The following is a 23,880-nucleotide window of genomic DNA, read 5'->3' on the forward strand; positions in this document are numbered from 1 at the left end:
CGACATGATGTCCCTCACTCACTATTTCTTTTGTTTTTTATTGTTTGAATCACAATATTTCATTTTTTAAAGATTTGGCAGTAATGACTAACTTTACTGACCCCAAAAATATTAAGACAATGGTAGTTCTGGTAGTTCTAAATGTTCAGGGAGGAATAAAACTTTTTTCAAATGACAATCAGGAGAAAATCTAAATATTTAATATTTCATATAATGAAATACAAAAGAAATAGTGAGTGGATGATGTCATCAATTCCCTCATTTGTATACCGACCAGGATGTGCATATAACTGTTTTGTGAAATTAAGCGAAACTTTAAAATATGTCAAAACTTTCTTATTTTACATCCGATTTTGATCAAATTTTCAGTGTTAAGCTTGTTGGATTTTTCTCTTATTTAAATCAACTTTTTGTTGGGGTGGACTTGTCCTTTAAGAGGTTTAATTTGAACATTCAAAATTGGGGGTTCATGCGCTTGTTTTCAACTTGAACTATATATCAGCACTTTTGTTGGAGCAAATGTGTTTAAAAAAAAACGCGCCAAAATGCTTGAAACTTCAAAGGAAAATTATTACACCACTATACTTCCCATATCTGTGCGCGTAATAGTAATACAAGTTATGAATATTCATGAGTAGCCGCTATAATTAACGTGTTGATCTACTAAAAAAAGCTCGGAGATACGGACGCGACATGGTCGATTAGCCGGCGCTAGCCCGGCGCGGCCGGCGCAGCCAGCAGTACTGCACTATGCGCATATCGACGCAGGATCCGGGCAGAATCAGCAGCTGGAGGAGCTGAGCTAGATTCGATAAATTTTGATGGTTTCTTGCATTTTGAGATCCCGGCTTGAGATCTGGAATAGTAATGTAAGTAAGCCAAATCGTTGTGAAATATCAAATGATGAAATATATCTACCGGTACGGTACCGGTAGTGTAAGTTCATGAAGTTAGAATCTGGGTAAATCATGTAGGCTAAATTCAGGTAGCATCGGTACGAAGCCCCAAACCGGACATTTTTTACATTAAAAAAAAAAAAAATTATCACGTACGTACGCAGTATTATTACGTAGGTACGTAATATTATTACGTACGTACGCAGTATTATTACGTACGTACGTGATAATTATTACGTACGTACGTGATAATTACGTACGTACGCAGTATTATTACGTTCGTACGCAGTATTATTACGTACGTACGTGATAATTATTACGTACGTACGCAGTATTATCACGTACGTACGCAGTATTATTACGTACGTACGTGATAATTATTACGTACGTACGCAGTATTATTACGTACGTACGCAGTATTATTACGTACGTACGCAGTATTATTACGTACGTACGTAATAATTATTACGTACGTACGCAGTATTATCACGTACGTACGCAGTATTATTACGTACGTACGTGATAATTATTACGTACGTACGCAGTATTATCACGTATGTACGCAGTATTTATTACGTACGTACGTAATGTTATCTCCCAAAAGGTCATACATGAATTCAAATACCGGTAGTTACTGAAATCTGATCACGCTAGCGCGAAGCCCGCAGGCTTTACATTTTTATGTGGGCCTACAAAAGGCCTTCTGCTTTGATTGTTCCCGCATAGAATTTCCCTTTAAATACCAGCCTCTTCAAATAGTTTTTCTTTTTTTAAACACCTATACCGTACATCTTCACTTAATTTACATCAATTAATAAAATATCATATTCAAATTTAAGCAGAGAACGAAGCAATTTCAAAAGGGTGGTAAAATAATAGGGGCTCATCCCAGTGTCGCGTGTGGGTACATTTTTGAAAAAAACTGTCTCGCCAAAACACTAACATAATAGGCCTTTAATTGTCCTTTCCCCAATGTGTTTCTAGCAGTTTCTGAAAGGAATGGTTTAATTGAAAACACAGCCTGATGACGAGAACAAATGAAATGGTTATCATATGAATATTGTGGGTTATAATATAGCAGGGACCTGGGAACTCGCGGGGGTGCTGGGGGTGCTGGGGGTGCTGCGTGTATTATTTTCCATAGGCAGCACCCCCACGAAATCAGGTTCCCTTTGTATTTTTTATATATGTTATAATGTACATAATTATCACATCCGACAATCGCAAATCATACAACGTCTTTCACATATTCCAATAACATCCCTCCTATAACATGTAACGCGACTCAATCAAGCTCCGGCACGCCGATACAGACGTAGTCGCGCGCGATACGTGATAACCATTATAGTTTACACACTACCATGACTACTCGATAGCAGGGAGGGACAATTAAGGGTGTGGTTGGACTTGAAACTTAGAGGGTTTTATGTCGAATCAAGTGTGGGCGAGCCCGACCGCCCGTGTTTTGTATAAAGAATTACAATTCAGACAATAAAAATCAAATTTCAGTCTTTTTCGCCCTGCCCCATGGCCCTGGGAAGCGGGGTGCTGGGGGTGAAGCACCCCAAAATGTGGGGGTGCTGCATGTGTTATTTTCCATAGGCAACACCTCCTGGAAATCTAGTGGTAAGTTGATGAATGACAGAAATGTAATGAAAATGAACGACGTTTTGTAGAGTGTAGACCCCCACCCCCTCAAGAATTTTCCGACACAGTATATACTTAAAATAGTGTTTAAATTCACCCTTTTTCAAATCGGAATATCAAATATTTTCTGCTCGTGCTTCGCGCTCGCATTATTGATTTTTATAATAAAAACAAAGTATTTACAACGCCCAGATACTATAAAGGGCTAACTCTAAACACGCGCACGCATGTTTATTCAGATACGCAGCTTGTTTTGGGGCTACTCCGGGCTGAAAATATTTATATCAAATACAATTTTATGAAAATCTGATAACAAATAGTTAAGTTATTTAATTCTAAAGTTTAGCAATAGTTTATGAAAATGGTGATATGCATGTCGTCATGAATATTAAATAGGTGGGTTGACATGTGCGGAAATCTCTTCCCAAAGGTAGAGGGACCAGGGCCTGCATGGAAAATTTGACAAGCATAAAAAAAAGAAAAAAAAAGTTTTTCACCCAAAATGTAAGGTCATTTAGTCCAAAAGCTATTATTTCGATTGTGAAGTGATGTATTTTTCTCCATGAAAGACCAAAAATAGTAGGGGGGCATTTGATATTGTGTCCCCCTACTATTTTTGGTAGGGGGGACACGTCCCCCTGTCCCCTCTGGGATTTCCGCCCTTGCGGGTTGAAGATATCACATCCCCACTATCCTGTTTCTTGTGTTATTACATGGAATCAAAATTGTTTAATTTTTTCATACCAGTGTGAATGATATGTCTCCCTTATAATGAAATAAGTTGCAGCAAAGAATATCTAATAGACTAAATCAGTTGTCAATTCAACTGTTTTTTGGTTCTTGAAGGGAAAATATCAAATAAACATAATTTTATATAATAAAATACAAAAGAACAATTGGGGATATGACATCATCAGTTTGCTCACTGAATATTAATGAAGACATGCTTAAAACTGTTTCACCGGAATAATGCTAATCTTTAAAATGCAATAACTTTGATATTACTTGTCGGATTTTGATCAAATCTTTATTCTTATGTTCGCCTGATTTCTCTTTATCTGTTCAAACCATATTGCATTCAGTGTGGAGTTTCAGATCAGAATATCAAAAATTTTCTGCTCGCGCTTTGCGCTCACATTATTAATGTAAGAATATATCCAATTACCCATCATTTTCTTGATTTTCAAAACATGAATAGAATGTCCCAATTATAGGTCTGAAATCTCAATTTTGTTTCCGCTCGCTCTTTGCGCTCGCATCAATTGTATAGTTATATACCTATCCTGTTCATGATTAGAAAAGTGCTTAAGATGTCCTGTTTTTAGGTCTGAAATCTCATTTTTAATTCCGCTCGCGCTTCGCGCTCGCATCAATTGTATATTTATATACCTATCCTGTTCTTGATTAGAAAAGTGCTTAGAATGTCTCGTTTTTTGGTCTGAAATCTCAATTTTGTTTCCGCTCGCGCTTCGCGCTCGCATCTTATCCTGTTCATGATTGCAAAAAGTGCTTAGAATGTCCAGTATTTAGGTCGGAATGTCAATTTTTTCAGCTCGCGCTTCGCGCTCGCATTATTTGATTGGTGATATATGAATCGTCTTAATGAGTAACTGCAAACATTCCTTATAACACTTCCCTTTCGATCAGACCAGAGCGTATATTATAAAAAATATCTGCTCGCACTGATCACGTTCGCAGTTATTATTTGTTACATACGCATCTTGTTCAGGACCACAAACATTGCTCAAAATATTCAATTTTTCAGGACAAAATACATAAATTTCCCCCCCAAAAAATAGCTCGCGTTTCGATCGCGCTCGACTTATCTCATTATATATCTATGTTCTTTTATAAGAAGAAAGCTAAGAAGTGACTGTCATATATATGTATATATATATATATATATATGTGTGTGGGGGGAGGATTGGTTGGTGTGTGTGTGGTGCCCTTAGAGGTGTGTGTGTGTGTGTAATTATGGAAAATTCAATTATTGTGTCCCCCCCACCTTTGAGGAGAGATTTCAGCACCCCCACTGAAAAAATCGTTCCCAGGTCCCTGTTATATAGGCCCTATAATCGATGAAAAGTCATGATCATCACCAGCATGACTATGGTCCAACCATGGTCCCAGCTTGCAAGCTGACGTTGGTTGGGCCAATGCGGGGTGCCGATGTCGGCCACATTCGGCGAATATCGGATTCCATAGACCAATGAAAATTAGAATACTACGTACGTACGTAATAATACTGCGTACGTACGTAATAATACTGCGTACGTACGTAATAATACTGCGTACGTACGTAATAATTATCACGTACGTACGTAATAATACTGCGTACGTACGTGATAATACTGCGTACGTACGTAATAATTATCACGTACGTACGTAATAATACTGCGTACGTACGTAATAATACTGCGTACGTACGTAATAATTATCACGTACGTACGTAATAATTATCACGTACGTACGCAATAATACTGCGTACGTACGTAATAATTATCACGTACGTACGTAATAACACTACGTACGTACGTGATATTTTTTTTTTTTGGTTGTCAAAAAATGTCCGGTTTGGGGCTTCGTACATCGGAGTTGGATGTTCTAAAAAAACTTCTAAGTTATATTCGGACTGGGTTTTTTTTGGAGACGCCTCGGAATTTCACAAAAATAACGACCCAGCTCTAGCCTACCAGGGCAGGCCAGGGTCCTAGCTGGCCTGGGGATGGGGTCGGGCTTGGGTGAAGTTGTTATGTATTGTTACTGTTAGTCATACGAAACCAATTCACACATCTAACGTTACACTAAAACGTAACTAAAAGTTAGATCATGACATAACGACTAGGCCTATTAAAGGGGAATCCAGCCTTGTCCATAAAATGTTGTGTTGGGAAGGAGAAAAATAAATTAAACAGAATGGTGAAAGTTTGAAAGAAATCGGACAAGCAATAAGAAAGTTATAGCTGCTTTAAAATTGAGATCACTAATACTATGTATATTTCAAATTGGCAACTGAGTAAGTAAATTATGACAAGGGGCAAGGACAACTTTCCCATAGGCCATGTACTTTATTATCAGGGATTTGTGGTTTTCTCCAAAGTACCCTTTCCCCTGGGGCAGTAATCTAAATATAACCCAGGTAGTATATTGTTTTATCTCCTCATGTAAGAAAAATATAATTTGAAATAAAACTTTTGGGAAAAATGACATTTTAGCCATAATATGTATTGGAGTACATGGAAGAGTAGTCCTTGCCTTACATCACTATGACATCCCATATGCGGCCAATTTGAAGTCTCCATGGGTATAGTGATTACCAATATTTAAAACTTTTAAAAATTCATAACTTTCTTGTTGTTTGGCCATTATTGTTCAAACTTTCGCCTATCAACTTGTCTGATTTTTCTTTTCCTTATAAAAACAAGTTTTTATTTGGGTTGGATTCCCCTTTAACATTAAACCCTACTCCTAGAATCGGCAAGGTCTTTGACTTTGGTTCTAACAAGTTAATTGGATCTTACTTTAGACTTTGGTCTCTGTTCCGCTGAACTTCGTTGGCTCCACTCACCATTACTAACAGAGATCGAAGTTCTAACTCGATCTGTACAGGGACTCAATTGCCATATGTTTTTCTGTTTTTAAAGGGATGATCCAGGTTGGAGATGTAGATCTAGAGTAAAATTCACAAAGCAAAATGCAAAAAATTTGATCAAAATCGGATAACAAATAACATTAACAGTTATTAAATTCTAAAGATTTGCATTATTCCAGTGAATCAGTTATCATAGTTATAGGCATGTCTTTATAAATATTCATTATGATGTCATATCCCCACTAGTTCTTTTGTATTTCCTTATATGAAATTAGGTTTATTCAAAAAATTTCTACCAAGAACTAAAACAATTGGATTGACAACTGATTAAGTGCATTAGTTATTGCCGCAACTTACATGTTTTTCATCATAATATTTTGGAGATACATCATTTAGATCTACACATGTATGAAAAAAATGAAACATTTATTATTTCATGCAATAACATAAGAAAAAGGAAAGTGGAGATGTGACATCATCAGCCCATGACGCAGACCGGGGGGGGGGGGGGGGGGCACTCGACCAAAAAAGTAGTGGGTATGTGCCGTGGGCGAGACAAAAAACGGGGGCCTTGGAGCGGGCTTATAGTAAGAAGGAGGGTTCTCGGAACGGGCTTCAGAACGACAAATGTTTGTGAAAACGGGGGTCCTTGGAACGGGTCGCCTGCATGTGATTGCGTATTCATCCCTATGGAACGGGCATACGTGCATGCAGCTAGCCCGGCAGCACGGACGCTGGGTGCGCTAGCGCAGGTCGGACAGCGCTCTGCGGCCGCTTTTCACCAAAATTGCGGCTCATTGTAGCAGATCAATACGGCTGGAACGTCGTAACGGAAAAAAATATGCGAAGCTTTGGAGCGGATTTCTTTCTTTTTCTCGATGAGAAGAAAATGCTATGCTTCGGAGCGGCTTTCTTAGTTCTTTTTCTCAAGACAAAAATGCTATGCCTTGGAACGGAAATTTGAGTGTAAAAATGGGGGTCCCCTCCGCGGCACATACCCACGATGCATTATATACTGAGTGCCCCCCCCCCCCCCCCCGGGGACGCAGAACCGTCATTGGAGAAGACAAACCCTGATTACAAACCATGGAAAACCTCAATCACCCCAGGCCAGTTTTTAAGTATCTATACATGTCTTGACCTCGATGGGTCCGAAAAAAACTAAATCGCAATTACATACGCAGCGCACCGATTCAAGCAAACTCGCTCGCCATCGCAAGCAGTCATTTTTATTTCTCTTTAATACTAGTTTCCTTATTTCGGGGCTGATTTTCTTTGTTCGAAACTGAAAGCAGAATAACACTGGATTTCAAAATACAATATGCCTTTGAAAACTTTATTAAATATCAAATAAAATAATTTAATTCTGAAAGGCCTACTACAGGCAGAGCTGCTCTTACGTAATATCAGCTGTTGTTCATGGTCTACCCTCGGCTTGCCTGATATGAGGGATTATCGGCGATACAGGGTTGATAGCACTAGGAAATGAAATATCATGGATCCTCTCTCTTTCTGTCTCTCTCCCTATCTGCTTTTACGTTTCTTTGTTTCCTCTTAGTTTTCCCTCTTTACGTTTTATACGATGGTTCGGATGAACGCCGATGATATTCACAAGAGGATAGTCTAGATCTATAGAGTATGGAGTCAGACTGTCAGAGATGCATCATCACGTCTGTCGATTCTATTGAACGTATAGTGTTTCATTGAAAAGCTTTAATATGACATCATTCTCATAGCACGTTCCCTCAGAGGATATCCCTGTAGGGATATGCGTAATACGGAGTCATTCGAATTTCGAAATGTGATAGCCACAGATCACTGATGCATGCAACGCAATTGCTTCAGCCTCTTAACCAGAAAAGGCCCGGGGGGGGGGGGGGCGGAATCCGCCCCCCCCCCCTCGACATTTTTCGCAATTAATCCACCGCGCGAGATATTTTTGACCGCGCCGCTCGCTGACTTCTTACTTTCAAGTCTTGTGCAACTTTTGAGACCAAATTTGCGATGCCCGGGTATGCGGTTACGAAATTACGCAATGTAAGTGTATGTCAGACCCAAAATTGTTAAAAAACATGAATTCATGTACAAATCCAATGCAAATTGTGTATTAAGCCAAAATTCATAAATGTATCATTGTTTCTACTTTTACTGAATAGAATTAATTAATTTTGTCTTGTTAATGATCAGAATTAAGTCTGCAACAATTTCCATCAAAAAAACAATTTAAAAAAAGTAAAAAAACAAAGAAATACATAAGAAATTTAAAAAACTATAAAATACATAAGAAAAAATTTGCGATACCAAATTTTTTTATTTACATTTGATCAGAATCCTACAAAGAGTCTGTGAATAAAAAAATTAGCGATTTTGGGGCCATAATAAGTTAATTAGAGCAAATGTTTTATTTCATGCATAAATTAGCATAATTAATTCATTTAAAAAAAATCTTATTTTTCAGAAAAATTAATCATGCAGCCTTGTAGATTTTATCGCACACTACCACTGTGCAAATTATCGCGGCGCTCGTGCGATCGACGGCCGAGATCTCAGGGGGGTTTTGTTTAAAATGATTTTCTTTTATTTAATATTACCAAAATTATTGCATTTCAGATTTAGCAAGATGTCTAACATGAAGACAATGAACCCCGAGCTAAAGCAGTTCTTGAGGAGGAACAAGGTGCCTGATGTCTATGAGGTATGTATGTCTCTTCTTGGGGGCCAGGGAAATAATTACACCGGGGCTGGGGAGCAATTTTGTTCCCAAAATTCTCAAGAAAAACCTGGAAATCCCCATTCATTGCAAAGTTAAAGCAATGTTGCAGATTTTAGGCAGTAAGTTGTGAAAAGAAGCCCTTGAAATTTTTTTCTTTAATTTCCTGTTAGGGGGTGTTGCAAGAAAATGTATATTTGCATATTTCAGTTGGAAATTCACAAGTAATAGATCGAGATAAATTTTACCTTAAAGAAAATCAGTTTGTAGTTGTTGATTTAAGGAGCAGACCAGCAATCAAAAGCAAGACTTATTGATATGGAAACCTAAAATTGACTTGCAGTTTATTGGAAAATTCTTGCAACAATTCATAAGTCATCGAACAAGCCTTGCGATTACAGTAATATTGTGAATGGGTTCAAATCAAGATGATTTTAAACAACTTAAATGATCAAACCGTGGGGTGGGGAGAGGACCTCAGGCCCTCTATCCCCTTAGGTTTGATGTATCCCATATATTTTCATATCAGAGTTAATACTCTCAGCTGTTGATACCGTTTGTATTAAATAATTGTTGCCTTTGTGTCTTGTTGGAATGTAGAATGAAAAGACATCAAACAAACAAAAATAACAAAACAAATCAAAAATAACAAAACAAATCAAATAAACGATCAAACCAAATTCCTACTTTGCAGATTAAATACCTTTGAGATCAGTCTTGACGTAGTCCTACATGTAGTTCCGTATCTCACAGATTGGCGATTGATCGTACCGTTGATTTTCACAATTACTTGTACATTGTAGTCAATGTAGTAAATCATTTTAAAAAAATGTTCTACAATGATTGCGAAGCTTTGTGATACAGGCCCCTGGCTTCAATATGAGAATATTGTCTTTTGACATTGAATTGATATCTTGCCTTTTTATTTTATTTTTTTGTTATCCAGGTGGGTGTTTCACGAAGGGTTAAGTGTGACTTTGAGTCACACTTAAATTCCCAGTTGTGCATGGTTTAAAAGGCATCATCATATTGGTCAGGGGCCTGTTGCAGAAAGAGTTGCATTCAAACGCAAGTCAGAATATGAAGCGCAAGTCCCGAATACGGATGCTTCATTGGCTGAAAATCAATTTGCGCAAGATTTTTTTAGTTGCGTTTGATCGCAACTCTTTCTGCAACGGGTCCCAGATCATGCTTAGAGGAAGTGCGCTACTGTGAATGAATCAATAAGATTGCACAGTACATATGTGTGCGTCTCCATTGAGCACACCCTAAGTCACACTTAATTCTTTGTGAAACACCACCCAGGCTCTCTTAACTGGTCTAGCTGTGGTATGTCCAGAGGATCCATATCAGTACCTGATTGAAAATCTTTCAGAGCTGCTTAGACAGCGAGAAGAAGATGTCCATGGACTAGAATCTCTCAAGTGGTAACTACAATCCTAAATCTACCGTAATGGCTGCAGGGATGGGGAGGGGCGGTCACAAAGAAAGGGGAAGTTCACCCTGACTATACATTGGTTTTAATAACAGCAGAAAAATAAAAAAAAATATTGATGATAGTTTGATGAAAATTTGTGAAAGAAAAATGGAGTTATTGAAATTTAAGGGGGGATTCACCATAACAATCAGTTGGTTTTGATTAAAGCAGAAGCATAGAAAATAGTTTTTTTTTAATGATGAAGGTTTGATGAAACTGTCAAAGAAAAATGGAGCTATGAATTTTTAATGTTTTAATTTTGTGATGTCATTGGAGATTTTACGAACTGGCCTAAACCTAATTTGTGGCCAAATGTTTGATTGGTTTTTTTTTTGGGGGGGGGGTGGAGTGGTTGCATATTCTGAGAGCCTCTTGACTTTATAGACTATATACCAAATTTCATTTTGTTTGCACCTTGGCATTAAAGCATTACTTAAAAAGTTGTCAGAATTTGCTCTGTGAGAAAATTATTAGAAATTGTCATTCATTGAAATGTAAAATGTTTAATGGTCAAACATTTTAACCAACCCCACAAAGTACGGAACCTGGGTGCAATAAAGTTAAATTGAATAGAATAGAATTGAATTGAGATGAATTGAATTGAATGTCTATCTTACTATTATTTGGCCTGCATTTATTTTTTCAGGGATTCCCTTGTGCCTGATGAATTGAAGCCAAAGAAGAAAATATTTGGAGCAGCTTACCTTGATAATATATATCTATTGGATGAAGAGAACCTACATGTGAGTAAACGCTATTTCAGTATGTTTTTTGATGCACCCAATTGATAGACCGTCTATCCTCTATCATTTGACAGATCAGCTCCAAATTAGGTTCAATTATTCATATAGGAGTGATGATAATTTGATTATTGATAAACAACATTATCAGGCAACCTATATCATATTCATGACAGGATAACTGTTTTCACAAAAATTTTATAGAATATAATTATTTCTTATCAGATTTTGCTGAAAATTTCAGTGTTTTGCCCAGTGAATTGAGAATTTAATAACTTTTTAGCCCAGAGTGCCCATTTAGAAAGAAATATTTATGAAACTCCGCTTACTAAACGTGTAAACATGACAATGCAATAAATTATTAAAGGTCAAGTCCACCCCCAAAAATGTTGCTTTGAATAAATAAGACAAAAATTGAACTTGCATAATGCTGAAAATTTCATCAAAATCGGATGTAAAATAAGAAAGTTATGACATTTTAAAGTTTTGCTTATTTTCACAAAACAGTAATATGTAAAACTCAGTGACATGCAATTGAGACAGTCAATGATGTCCCTCACTCACTATTCTTTTGTTTTTTATTGTTTGAATTACATGTATACAATATTTCATTTTTAACAGATTTGAAAACAAGGGCCAACTTGAATAACCATATAGTATTAAAATAATGCTTATTCCACATGTTCAAGGTGGAATTTATCTTTGCTTCACTTGACAATGAGGAGAAAATGAGAATATTTAATATTTCATATAATGAAATACAAAAGAAATAGTGAGTGGATGACGTCATCAGTCTCCTCATTTGCATACCGGCCAGGATGTGTGTATAAACTGTATTGTGTATTTTGATGAAATTTCCAGTGTTATGCTCGTTGGATTTATCTCTTTTTATTCAAATCAACTTTTTGTTGGGGTGGACTTGTCCTTTAATTATTTAAAGCTTGTGGAAGAAGTCAATTTCTTCAAATGAAACATAAATATTGAACCACGGAATAGGCCCATATAAAAATCTACACTCATCGGGCAGCTTCATCAGTTTGTTGGAAGTTTACACTGAAATGAAACCCTTCAATATATGGTTGATTGCGAGATGTTTAATTTTTCTAAGCTTACATGTACCATAGAAGAAGGGGGAGGGGATGGTTTTAGGTACTGATTCTTTTCTTATGATAAGAAATTGTGATTTATTTAGATCATTAATCTTTCACTTCATGAATTTATATGTACAGTAATTGATCGTGATATTATTGTAGACATTAAATCAGTGATTGTGATATTAATGTATTCATTGAATTTTACATTGCTAGCCGTGGGAATGGATGGTAAGTATCATTAGTTTGTGTTGAGTTTATTTGTTCTGGTCTTGTTGCATTTTTGGTTATTTTTGTGAAAATGATAATTAAAAAATTTATACAATGCAGGTTTTATACTGGTAATGACACCCATGACTTTCTACAACATAAACATGATATACATTACAGGATCAATTGTGATTTTGGCATTCAACAACCCAGGACCAAAATCCAATTGAAACCAGTTGGATTTCCAACTGGTTTCAATTGGTTTCAATTGGTTTCAACTGGTTTCAATTGGTTTTAACTGGAATATAAAAATTTCCAGTTGAAACCAATTGAAACCAGTTGGGCACCTGGAAATCCTAACTGGAACCCGTTGGACAACTGGAAATCCTAACTGGAACCAGTTGGGTAACTGGAAATGACTTCCAACTGGAAATGATTTCTAACTGGAACCAGTTGGGTAACTGGGAATCCTAACTGGAACCAGTTGGGTAACTGGAAATGACTTCCAACTGGAAATGATTTCTAACTGGAACCAGTTGGGTAACTGGAAATCCTAACTGGTACCAGTTGGGTAACTGGAAATGACTTCCAACTGGAAATGATTTCTAACTGGAACCAGTTGAGTAACTGGAAATCCTAACTGGAACCAGTTGGGTAACTGGAAATCCTAACTGGAACCAGTTGGGTAACTGGAAATCCTAACTGGAACCAGTTGGGTAACTGGAAAAGACTTCCAACTGGAAATGATTTCTAACTGGAACCAGTTGGGTAACTGGAAATCCTAACTGGAACCAGTTGGGTAACTGGAAATCCTAACTGGATCCAGTTGGGTAACTGGAAAAGACTTCCAACTGGAAATGATTTCTAACTGGAACCAGTTGGGTAACTGGAAATCCTAACTGGAACCAGTTGGGTAACTGGAAATCCTAACTGGATCCAGTTGGGTAACTGGAAATGACTTCCAATTGGTTTCCAATTGGAAATTTTCCAGTTACCCAACTGGTTCCAATTGAAACCAGTTAATTTGCATATTATCTGCCAGTGTGCACAGATTAATGTTTTATGTGATTCATCATCATTTAAAATGTATCTATTTAATTCTTTTCTATTTCAAGTACCATACTTGTTTCAGATAAGTGTTTAGAATGCTTAGCAGTGAAAACCATGTTCATAGATGTTATAGATTAAAATCAAAACAGATTATAAGATAATTAGTACACCACTAACTGTTACCAAATTACATCAAATGCAAATACATATATTTGAAGATCTTTCATGTAAATATATATACATTATGAAAGTCTATTTTATCAATGCACTTTACAATGGTATCATAGACATATAGCACTGCTTCTTTGTTGGCATGAGCAATAGTTAGTGCAAAATCTAATTAATTTGTAACTAATTAAGTCATTCCAACTGGAAGTTCCAATTGGATCCAGTTGGAAACCAGTTAGTTTTAACTGGTTCCAGTTGAAACCAGTTGCCTCCAATTGGTTTCAACTGGAACCAATTGAAACCAGTTACCTCCAATTGGATTCAACTGGTTTTAATAGGGAAATTGGAACAACTGGAACCAATTGAAACCAGTTGCCAACTGGAACCAATTGAAACCAGTTGCCCAATTGGTTTTAACTGGAACCAGTTGGCAACTGGTTTCAATTGGTTCCAGTTGTTCCAATTTCCCTATTGAAACCAGTTGGCCAACTGGTTTCAATTGGTTTTGCTCTAATTGGTTTCAACTGGATTTTGGTCCTGGGAAACCATGTCACATCCACCCCCCCCCCCCATTGCCCTAACCTCAATGAGCAGTGTAGACAAATTGACGCGGGCCCCGTTGCATAAAATTTACCATTATGGTAACTTTTCCATGCAACGGTAATATGCATGCAATCCTTGATTTTTATTGGATGTTGATCAGCATTACCATGGTAGTTACCATTGGATGGTAAAGTGACCATAATAATTTATTTTATGAAACGGGGCCCTGATGGCTGCAAATAGCAATGCTGTGTAATGTGGCAAGTTCTGGTCAAATATATGGCATTGTTGTAAATGAACATATACTTGTACATGTAGATGATGGACATGAATGAAGAAGAACCATCCTGAATTTGGCAGGAAGAATATGAATTTTTGGCTATTCTGACCTCTTTGTTTTGATATGATTTTCTTAGTTTTCTCGATAATTTTACTGCACAATCCTAGGGGGAAAAGCTATTACCCCTTTTTTTTATGAAATTGTCCTTATTTCCCTATAACATGGACTGGGAGTTCTGTGATTATCTCCTGCATTTAATTTTCACAAAATACAAAGCCGTGCACTTTTTTTGTGCCAATGGAGTGAGTTATTCGCACATTCATTAAAGCTAACGATTTGTGTGAAGTTTCACACTTGCAGTTCCCCATAAAAATGCACCTGCATGAAAGCTTACCTGGCCGAAACACGAGCCACCTTATATTTGTGATGAATGCTCAGTAATGTGTGACCCCCTTCTCATCACGGCCCTAAAACTATTTTAGTGGAAACCAGTTTAGTGGAAACTAGTAACTTAACAACATGTAATGGGAACACTTGAAGCAGTCTTGGAAGCAATCTTCCACACCAGTTTGGAAAACCAACTTGCGATGTTGTTTTCAAGACTGCTTTGTCTTGTTAAACTAGTTTAAGCAAAGGTGAGGACACCAAGGTTCTTCGGGAAGCGCTCAATGGATATTAAAGTTTGCCACGCTACTCTTCACACTGTGTGTAGAATATCTATGCTGTGGTTTCAAATTTTCACAAAACATATCACCCAACTGAGAGCGTCCCTGTAGCAACAAGACTGCTTGACGTGAATGGTTTTGAAAACTTACACTTACGGGCAATCAGATGAGAACGCTAGCAAAGTAATCTTCCAAACTGGTGCCCTGAACCAGTTTCCACTAAACTGGTTTTAGAAGGTATATTGAGAACAGGGTCTATATGTAGCTTTTTGGTGTATATAGCCTATTGTGTAAATTGTACCTGTTGAGCTTTTAGTCATCAAATGATTTGTTTGTGCTTTCTTTGATTTTGAAATTATGAAAACTAACATTGTTACATTTGAAATTGAATTTCAATTTTTTTAAAGGTATTGACATGTTAATGTATTAACCTGGCTAAATTTGTATTACATGTGTAGTTACTTGGTTCCTTTGCAGTAAGCTATAATTTTTAGCTCCAAGAAGCTTTTCAAATCAAGATAAATTGACCAGTATGTCATCATAATTATACATGTATATATCTGATTTTCAATTTCTAACATGTTACAGCAGCTATGTCAAATATAACTTTCAGAAAACTGAGTGACACTGAAAAATAATTTTAAAAATATCTCTAACAAAGATATGCAAACAACCTATTACCCCTTTGGGGAATTTTCATTTTCAATAGTGGAGTGCTTACCTATTTTAGTATGTGGAGACAGTAGTGATCAGTTTCCTCCATGTGAGACAGGTGCTGCTTTTTTTACAAGAGAGACATCGTCAACCAAGGTTAAGTTTTAATGTCATAATAACTTTAAGTGTAAGGACCTATTTCACGAAAATTTGGACACAAAGGTGATATAGAGTATCACTGATTTTTTTTTTGCGAGTTTCAGGTCTCATGATAAATGTCAAAGGTCATTAGCCATTTAGGGTTAATGAACTTTGACCATGTTGTGATATTAATTAACATCAAGAGTACCAAGGTTTATGATTTTGAATTAAGTCAAGATATATGATTAAAGTCCCTAATGCATTTAACCCTGTCTCAATTGTTATCTAGTATATCTGCAAATAGATAGTATAATTTCATATTTTTAGGTCAAGGTCATTTTAGATCCATGAACTTAGATAAGAATTGATATTTTGTTCATTATTTAAAAAATGCTTTAAACATTGAATCTTGTATGAGATGGTAATTTGATCTCGCAAATGATATCACATGAATAATATTCTGTCAAAGTCAGTTTTTGGTCATTATCAAATAACTCATTTTTGTTCTCCCTTTGTGCTAAATTATTCGTCTTAATTCTTTAAAAAAACACTACTGCTATTTTGAATTGTGTAATGCAGATGAGACAGCCAGGTATTTCATTTCAAGTACTGCAGCCTAAAGGATGTTAGTCATATTCTGTTAGCAAGTCAATTTTATATTCTAAATTGTCAGTAATTCTTCAAAACAACAATGAGTAACAGGAAACATTTACCCTGTTTTCAGGTGTACCATGGTTTATTGCATTCTTCATAAAACAATATGTATATTGGAACATTTTCAGTGGAGTGGATGGTTTTAAAACCTTTCCCCATTATGAATCAGAAAATATTAAAATTTTTGTTTCAGTCTTTCAGATAATGTCACACTGGAGAGTATAACAATGAAAAACCCGTGCATTAGACAAAAAACCTGATTTATCAGGGTTTAATGCACAGATTTTAAGTGTTTGTCCTCCAACAAGTCTGCTTGTGGGAACACTCTAGAGTGCATTCCAGAAAAAAAGGGAACCGTAATTCAGAGTAATTTTTTGTTTCCTTCATCTTTATAAATTTGCATCATGAGATGAAAAGATATGCTTTCCCTAGCCTCTTTCATTTGAAGCCCATCTTAACATTTATGATGCACACATGACTGAGTTAGAACAATGGAAAGTTGTGCAACCAACCCATTCATGACCTGCCTCAATCATATTTTATGCATAAGCTCTCATATGAAAGAATTAAACATGGATATTTAAGTTATGAACTTTGTGTTCCAAATAGATATCAGTAAAAGCTAGAAAAACTCACTTAAAATCATAATATTCTCATGCAAATGGGATTTTGGTTGCACAAATTTCTATCTAACTCAATCATGCATGCATTATGAACAATGAGATGGGCTTCAAATGAAAGAGGGGAAGCATATCTTATCATCGATGTACATCAATATGAAGCAAATTTATTATTATGATGGCAAAAAATAATCTGATTTTGGTTTCCTTTTTTCTGGGACGCACTGTATAGTTCCATGTTTGGTGTTTAATGCGTTCTTCTTCGTTTTTCTCTGATTGTAGCCACACCCTGAGTTATATCAGAAGGCTTACCAGTGTTATAACAATAGGTTGGTCACCATGACATTCAAGTAAGTAATTATTGTTTGTTATGATATTACAAGAATACATTTCATGTACATGTTCTAAAAATTATTTGATTAGAAAAGAGTTATGATCATTGTCTCTATTCACAGCAGTTCTATGAAGGGAGGCAGTGGTAGTGGCCTTAACACTTGGTGGCAGAGTTGTTAATGTGAATGTCCTAATTTGAAAAGTAGGTCCACCCCAGCAACAAAAACGGAAGATTTGAATAAATTGAGAAAAATTAAATAATCATAAAGCTCAAATTTTCAACAAAACATTACGTAAAGGAAAAAATGTATTACATTTTAGAATTTTGCTTAAGCCCCGGTCGCATCCTGTTTTAGCACGTGCATGTATATTTGTTTTTATTTATAGTATCAAGCCATAGAGTTGTAATTGCATTGCTTGTTACACAGGTGCCACTTTTTGTCAGCCAACATGAAGGTTGCAAAAAGGTACATGTAAAACAGTGGTAGCTATGTTTTTTACTCCTTTGAATGTCAGTTGATTGAAGATATCACTGGTAAGGCTCGATTCACTATATGATTTCTAAAAAAAAAAAAAAAAAAAATGTTGATTGTTTTTTAATGAAAACAAAATATACCACTATATAATTATGGGTAAAAAAAGGTATTAAAAAAATGGTATGGTGTATTATTGAATTGTCTTGTCCTAACAGTTTAAATGCAGAGAATAATTTTGCTTTACAAATTTGAAAAGCATTTTTGGTAATAAGAGAAAAGGTCTCAACTAAGTAATGTACAGTCCTATGTAAAAATATGCTATACAAAAGACTGCATAGCAGTCTTTCAAAAATGTGGAGCAAATTGCGATGCGATACCAGAAAAATTATTCCCTGAAATGCATGCCAATTCTTGATTATATCCTTCATGTTTTATATAGCGCCTGGTTCAAGTACCATCTCCGAAAGAAGGCAAAGCGTGAATGGCTGGCTCGAAGGATGAAGGAAGCTGCTGATTACTATTTCTTGAGAAAGCAGCGGGTTCACTTCAAGATCTGGTCTGACTGGCATCACTTTAGAATGCAGAGACAAGAGAGTAAGTGTTTTAATCAGAATAAAGGGAAAGTTCACCCTGATGTTACGCTGGTGTTGGAATGTTATTTTATAGTTAAGTTATTTTACAGTTCCAGCTTTGATATTTATTTCAGCTTTGTTTGCATTGTTGATGCTTCTGTTGTTATCCATTTGATATTCATCCTGCTTCTCCTGTCATTCTCTTGCTATTCAGATGTGTTTGTTCATTATTCTGTTACATACAGTCATATGCAAGCAGCTTCCCCATAGCATGTAATATATATTCCATATAATCTATTTTTGTAGTAGAATATAATAAATCCTAATATTTTTGCTTACAGAAGTATTAAACGATGTTCTTGGGGATATATCCACTGCACAAATAAAATCACTTTCAAATGTTTAGTTTCAAGTAGTAGTTTTAATAATGGTTTGTTTGTTTCATTTTTTTTTTCTTGCAGAGGCCTTCAATATCATCCAGCATGCATACAATGTTTCTTTGTCTAGACTTGTGTTTGAAGCCTGGCACAATGTCATGCAGGAATCCAGACGGACTAAAGAATATTTTGAGGTATGCTCCCAATCGTGGGCTTGTTAAGCTCATCCTGCCCAATTCTTGTGTTTCAGCATACATGCATGCAAGTTGAGCCCTTTCCCTCTCTTCACGTAGCCATCTTGGAATGGCTGCAGATAAGGTACCCAAATCCAACTTTGTGTGAATATTTGCATATTGTAGCAATTTGGGTGTTCATAACAAGAACTCTTTGTTTAAAGTCAGCCAGGGGGTTTATTTCGCAATTCCCTTGCGATAACTTGATAATGCAGCCAGCCTTAAATTGCCGCCATATTGGATTTCGGCCTGGCACTTATTGTTTCTTGAATCCTTTACCAATATATTGTCATTTCATTCAGAAAAAGGGCAAATGGAATAATTTTTCCCCATTTGCCCATTTATTGCTTTTGGCATTTATATGTGTGTGATATATTGGTTTATGTTCCTTTGAATAGAGGTTAGAGAGGGGTGAATTGGATGGAGAAGAGGACACACTGGGTCCTAGAGGAGAAGCTAGAGATGACATCTCACTATTGCCAAGAAGAGTAGCCATCAAGGTAATCACTAAGTTTTTTTTTTTTTTTTTTTTTGGATAATATCTGACATGACAGGTGATACTTTTAATACAAGCTAGCCTTTCGTGAGGTCTCCTTGCCCTCTTTCTTACTATCATGTATTAGATCATCTATTCCCATACTTTTGTCTTGTCTTAAAGGGACCATTTGACCTTGACCAGGTCACATGACCAGGTCAAAGGTCATTTAGGGTCAATGAACTTAATGAACGTAATGTTGGGGGTATTTGTGGAATTGTTGTCATTACTTTAAAAGTTTATGGATCTAGTTTATGAAAATTGGATATAAGAACAACCATGTATCCCTGAATATCCTGTATGCGTTTCAGATCACATGACCAAGATCAAAGGTGATTTAAGGTCAATGAACTTTGGCCGTGCTGAGGGTATTTGTTGAATTGGCATCATAACTTACAAAGTATATGGACATAGTTCATGAAGTATCCCTGAAGATCCTGCCTGAGTTTCAGGTCACACGACCAAGGTCAAAGGTCATTTAGAGTCAACAAACTTTGATAATGTTGGGGGTATTCGTGGAATGGTCGTCATAGTTTTAAAAGTGTATTGATCTAGTTCATGAAACTTGAACATAAGAGCAACCATGTATCCCTGAATATCCTGTATGCGTTTTAGGTCACATGACCAAGATCAATTGTCATATAAAGGACAAGTTCACCCTAATAAAAAGTTGGTTTGAATAAAAGGAGAAAAATTCAACAAACACAACACTGAAAATTTCATCAAAATCGGTTGTAAAATAAGAAAGTTATGACATTTCAAAGTTTTACTTAATTTCACAAAACAGTTATATGCACATCCTGGTCGGTATGCAAATGAGCAGACAGATGATGTCACCCACTCACTATTTCTTTTGTATTTTATTATATGAAATATGAAAAATTCTAATTTTCTCCTCATCGTCATGTGGAACAAACCTTTATTCCTCCCTGAACATGTGCAATTACCATTATTTTAACAGTTTGTGGTTATCAAGTTGGTCCCAATTGTCAAATCTGTAAAAATTGAAATATTGAATAATTCAAACAATAAAAAACAAAGAAATAGTGAGTGAGTGACATCATCAACTCTCTCATTTGCACATCAATGAGTTGTGCATATAACTGTTTTGTGAAAAATAAGCAAAACTTAAAAATGTAATAACTTTCTTATTTTACATCCGATTTTGATGAAATTTTTCAGTGTTATGTTCGTTTGATTTTTCTCTATCCATTCAAATCAACAATTTTCTGGGGTGGACTTGACCTTTAAGTTCAATGAAATGGCTGTGTTGAGGTATTTGTTGAAGTGGCATCATAACTTAGAAAGTTTATGGATCTACTTGTAGTTCATGAAACATAGACATAGGGTAATCAAGTATGAAGGATTGTTTTGCACACATCTTAACTCACATGATCGTGGTCAAAGGTAATTTTGGGTCAATGGACATAGTATTTTATTATCATAAAAAAGCTGTTTTCAAAGCCAGCACTGCTGCTATATCGAATAACGTAATGCAGGCGAGACTGCCAGTTATTGCACTTGTTATACTTTTGATACTTCTGGATTCCTTACAAAGAGTAATTGTTGATCAGATCAACCTCAACCACATGAAAATCCATCGATGTCATAATTTTATCTACAGGATATTTGCACAATGTCCTTTGTAAACATAGAGAGCACACTAAATTTTCAAGAAAGAATATACATCATATCTAGAAAACATTTTGAACAAACATGCAGATTATACGTTGAGGTTGCTGGCTTTCCATTGTTGTGTTTGGTTAGATCAATCACAATTGTTTGTAAGACTTAGCCCTGGTTGGCAGAAGACAGTTGATATGATGACAGTTATATTTTTGTTTTTCATCAGATCTTTGGCTACCTTGATCTTGTTGACATCAGTAGATGTTCTCGGGTTTGTCGTTCGTGGAAGATGATCACAAGTAATACCTCTCTATGGAGTTGGGTGAGTCTAATAGATATTTTTAGTACACTCATTGGGTGATTTCAAGTTCGGTGTTCAGTGTTGGTGTTGGTGTTGAGAGCATAAAACGGCCGCTGAACCGAGCTGGGTTCAGAGGAACGATATCGATTGCATTACCGATAGCACATGACGTCACGCCGCTGCGCTGCTAAATCATCTCAACTTCATGCGAGAAGTCTTGATGATGAAATCGCAATACCAATACTTTAGTTAATTCAAGAATTCGAAAGAGTAAACATTATTCTTCATCAAAATGTATGAAGCTTAAGTGATTTGTACTCATCTTAACTGTAAAAGCTAATTTTACGGGATGTTTCATACTTTCATCATGTTCGCGGCCTGTTCACAAGCTTGAGATTGTCAACACCAACACCGAACTTGAAATCACGATTTTCCCAATCCCTGGGGGTTGGTGTAGGTGAATGGGGAAATTGCACGTAGATAGTCAACACGTAGTGCTGGGTTCAGCAGACGACATTCAACACCAGCCTTCAACACAAATTGCTGGAAATATGTCATATTTTCCGAGGTCAATCCCAACACCAGCCTGATTTCAAGTACGGTGCTGTAGCTGGTGTTGGTGTTGTCACAACACCAACACCACATTTCAACACCGTACTTGAAACACCCATTATAATCATAAAACCATTACTGAATATTCAATATTTCTCATTATGGCATCGTTTTGATATTGTTATATTGCCCAGCACCTATCACGTACGTGCAGTCGCCGCTGGCTAACGTCAGCTTAATGGACGACGCCATATTGCCAGATTCAGGCACATTTGGCCCGCGCCCTCACCGGCTAACGCTCGGCTAAAGCTCGAACGCCATTCACCCATACACTAATTCCCCTTGATTACCGTTGTTAAAAACCTCTGTCAAATCTTTTCCAGCATTTTTATGAATTAGCGATTGATGTTTTTCCGTTTATCAAATATCCTTCATTATACACATATTTTTTTCATATTTATAACATTTTTATTTTAATCACAATTTCAGTCCAAACGCGGGTCAGTTTTTGTTAACCCACGTTGTTTGTGCATGCCCACGTATAGCCTTACGCGTATTGAAAGGAATGATGTTGGGTCGAAAAACAGAATTGTTATTGTTTGTTCTTTGTTTGTTGGGGATGAAACTATGATGGCGACCAGTCACGTTTGACTGTACCGCCAAATAGTTAAGATTAATTAATTAAGGTCAAGGTGAGATAAGAGAAATGAGCAAGGGGCATTGTGGTGGGGGGGGGGGGGAGGGAGAGAGAGAGAGGGGGGGGGTTACGAGGGCCGAGTGGGGATACAGTTTCATCATGCAGTACAGGGCGTCGATGAACACTTTTATTTTTTTCTCCAAAATATGGAAAGTGACAGAATAATCAGAAAAAGGTTGATTGGTTCTGATTTTGAAAAAAAAACAGAATTTATCAAGATTGCTGTTAATTCTTCATGGTTGTAGAATTTAATTTAGTTTCTCTGATAAGTATAATTCTTTCAAACAACTCAAATTTTGATTAATCGTATTTCATTTATTTAACTCTTTTCTTTCGCCTCGTTTTTTTTTCTTCCAAAAAATCAGGGAGCTGAAAAATATGAGAGCTAGAACCTAAAGATATGGGGTAGCTATGACGTTGGAGGGGGCGCAGCCTCATGCACTTGCAGATCCAAATAAATTTTCATAGGGGACACTTAGAGTAGCCCCTATTTCTTTAATATTATTTTTACAAGCAAAAAGAAGTCAATGAAGACATCAGGCCACCGACAGCTGCCTCGTCAAAGGGCGGGGGGGGGGGCGGTCGATTATTTTGAGTATTTTTTTTCATTTTGTCCTCAATAGGGGGGGGGGGTTCAATTAATTCTATATACACTTCTATTGTCTTTATATATGGGGGGGGGGTCTGCTACTGAGCATGTTTTTAAAAGGGCTTAATAAGGGGCTTAATACAACAGAAATTGTACGATTTAACACAATAAAATGTATCATCGAGGTTAATACTAAATTAATACATAATTAATAATTGTTTTAATTGAAAATGAAAATAATAAAGGCACCCATAGATCTTAACATCTCATAAATACAGGCCTAAACCTGTATTGGAAGTTGAACAGGCATAAAGTATAAATGTTTAGCTATAGCTGATGCTTTGATCCCGCAACCAAATAATGTTATCATAAACTAGTAGATGTTATATCAGTCATGTCAGCGGCGTAACAAGTGAAAATAATTGAGGGTACTACGATATGGCGTATCAGG

At 36.4% G+C, this 23,880-nt stretch overlaps 1 protein-coding gene across 2 annotated transcripts; it reads left to right on the forward strand.

Moving 5' to 3' along the window:
• Nucleotides 1-705: 705 nt before the first annotated feature.
• Nucleotides 706-21,682, forward strand: LOC129262398 (F-box and leucine-rich repeat protein 13-like). Of its 2 annotated transcripts, XM_064099848.1 has the most exons (10): nucleotides 706-869; nucleotides 8,746-8,830; nucleotides 10,151-10,272; nucleotides 10,969-11,065; nucleotides 12,370-12,384; nucleotides 17,421-17,488; nucleotides 18,387-18,541; nucleotides 18,981-19,090; nucleotides 19,528-19,629; nucleotides 21,517-21,682. In XM_064099848.1, exons 2-10 carry the CDS (start codon nucleotides 8,756-8,758, stop codon nucleotides 21,649-21,651), a joined length of 879 nt encoding a protein of 292 aa, XP_063955918.1. In that variant the 5' UTR covers nucleotides 706-869; nucleotides 8,746-8,755; the 3' UTR covers nucleotides 21,652-21,682. The 2 variants fall into 2 exon arrangements, with proteins under 2 accessions (XP_063955918.1, XP_063955919.1); XM_064099849.1 differs by lacking the exon at nucleotides 12,370-12,384 and having other exon boundaries at nucleotides 708-869; nucleotides 21,517-21,680.
• The last annotated feature ends 2,198 nt before the right edge of the window (nucleotides 21,683-23,880 follow it).

This window comes from Lytechinus pictus, chromosome 5 (assembly GCF_037042905.1).
Source record: "Lytechinus pictus isolate F3 Inbred chromosome 5, Lp3.0, whole genome shotgun sequence".
NCBI classification, from domain to species: domain Eukaryota; kingdom Metazoa; phylum Echinodermata; class Echinoidea; order Temnopleuroida; family Toxopneustidae; genus Lytechinus; species Lytechinus pictus.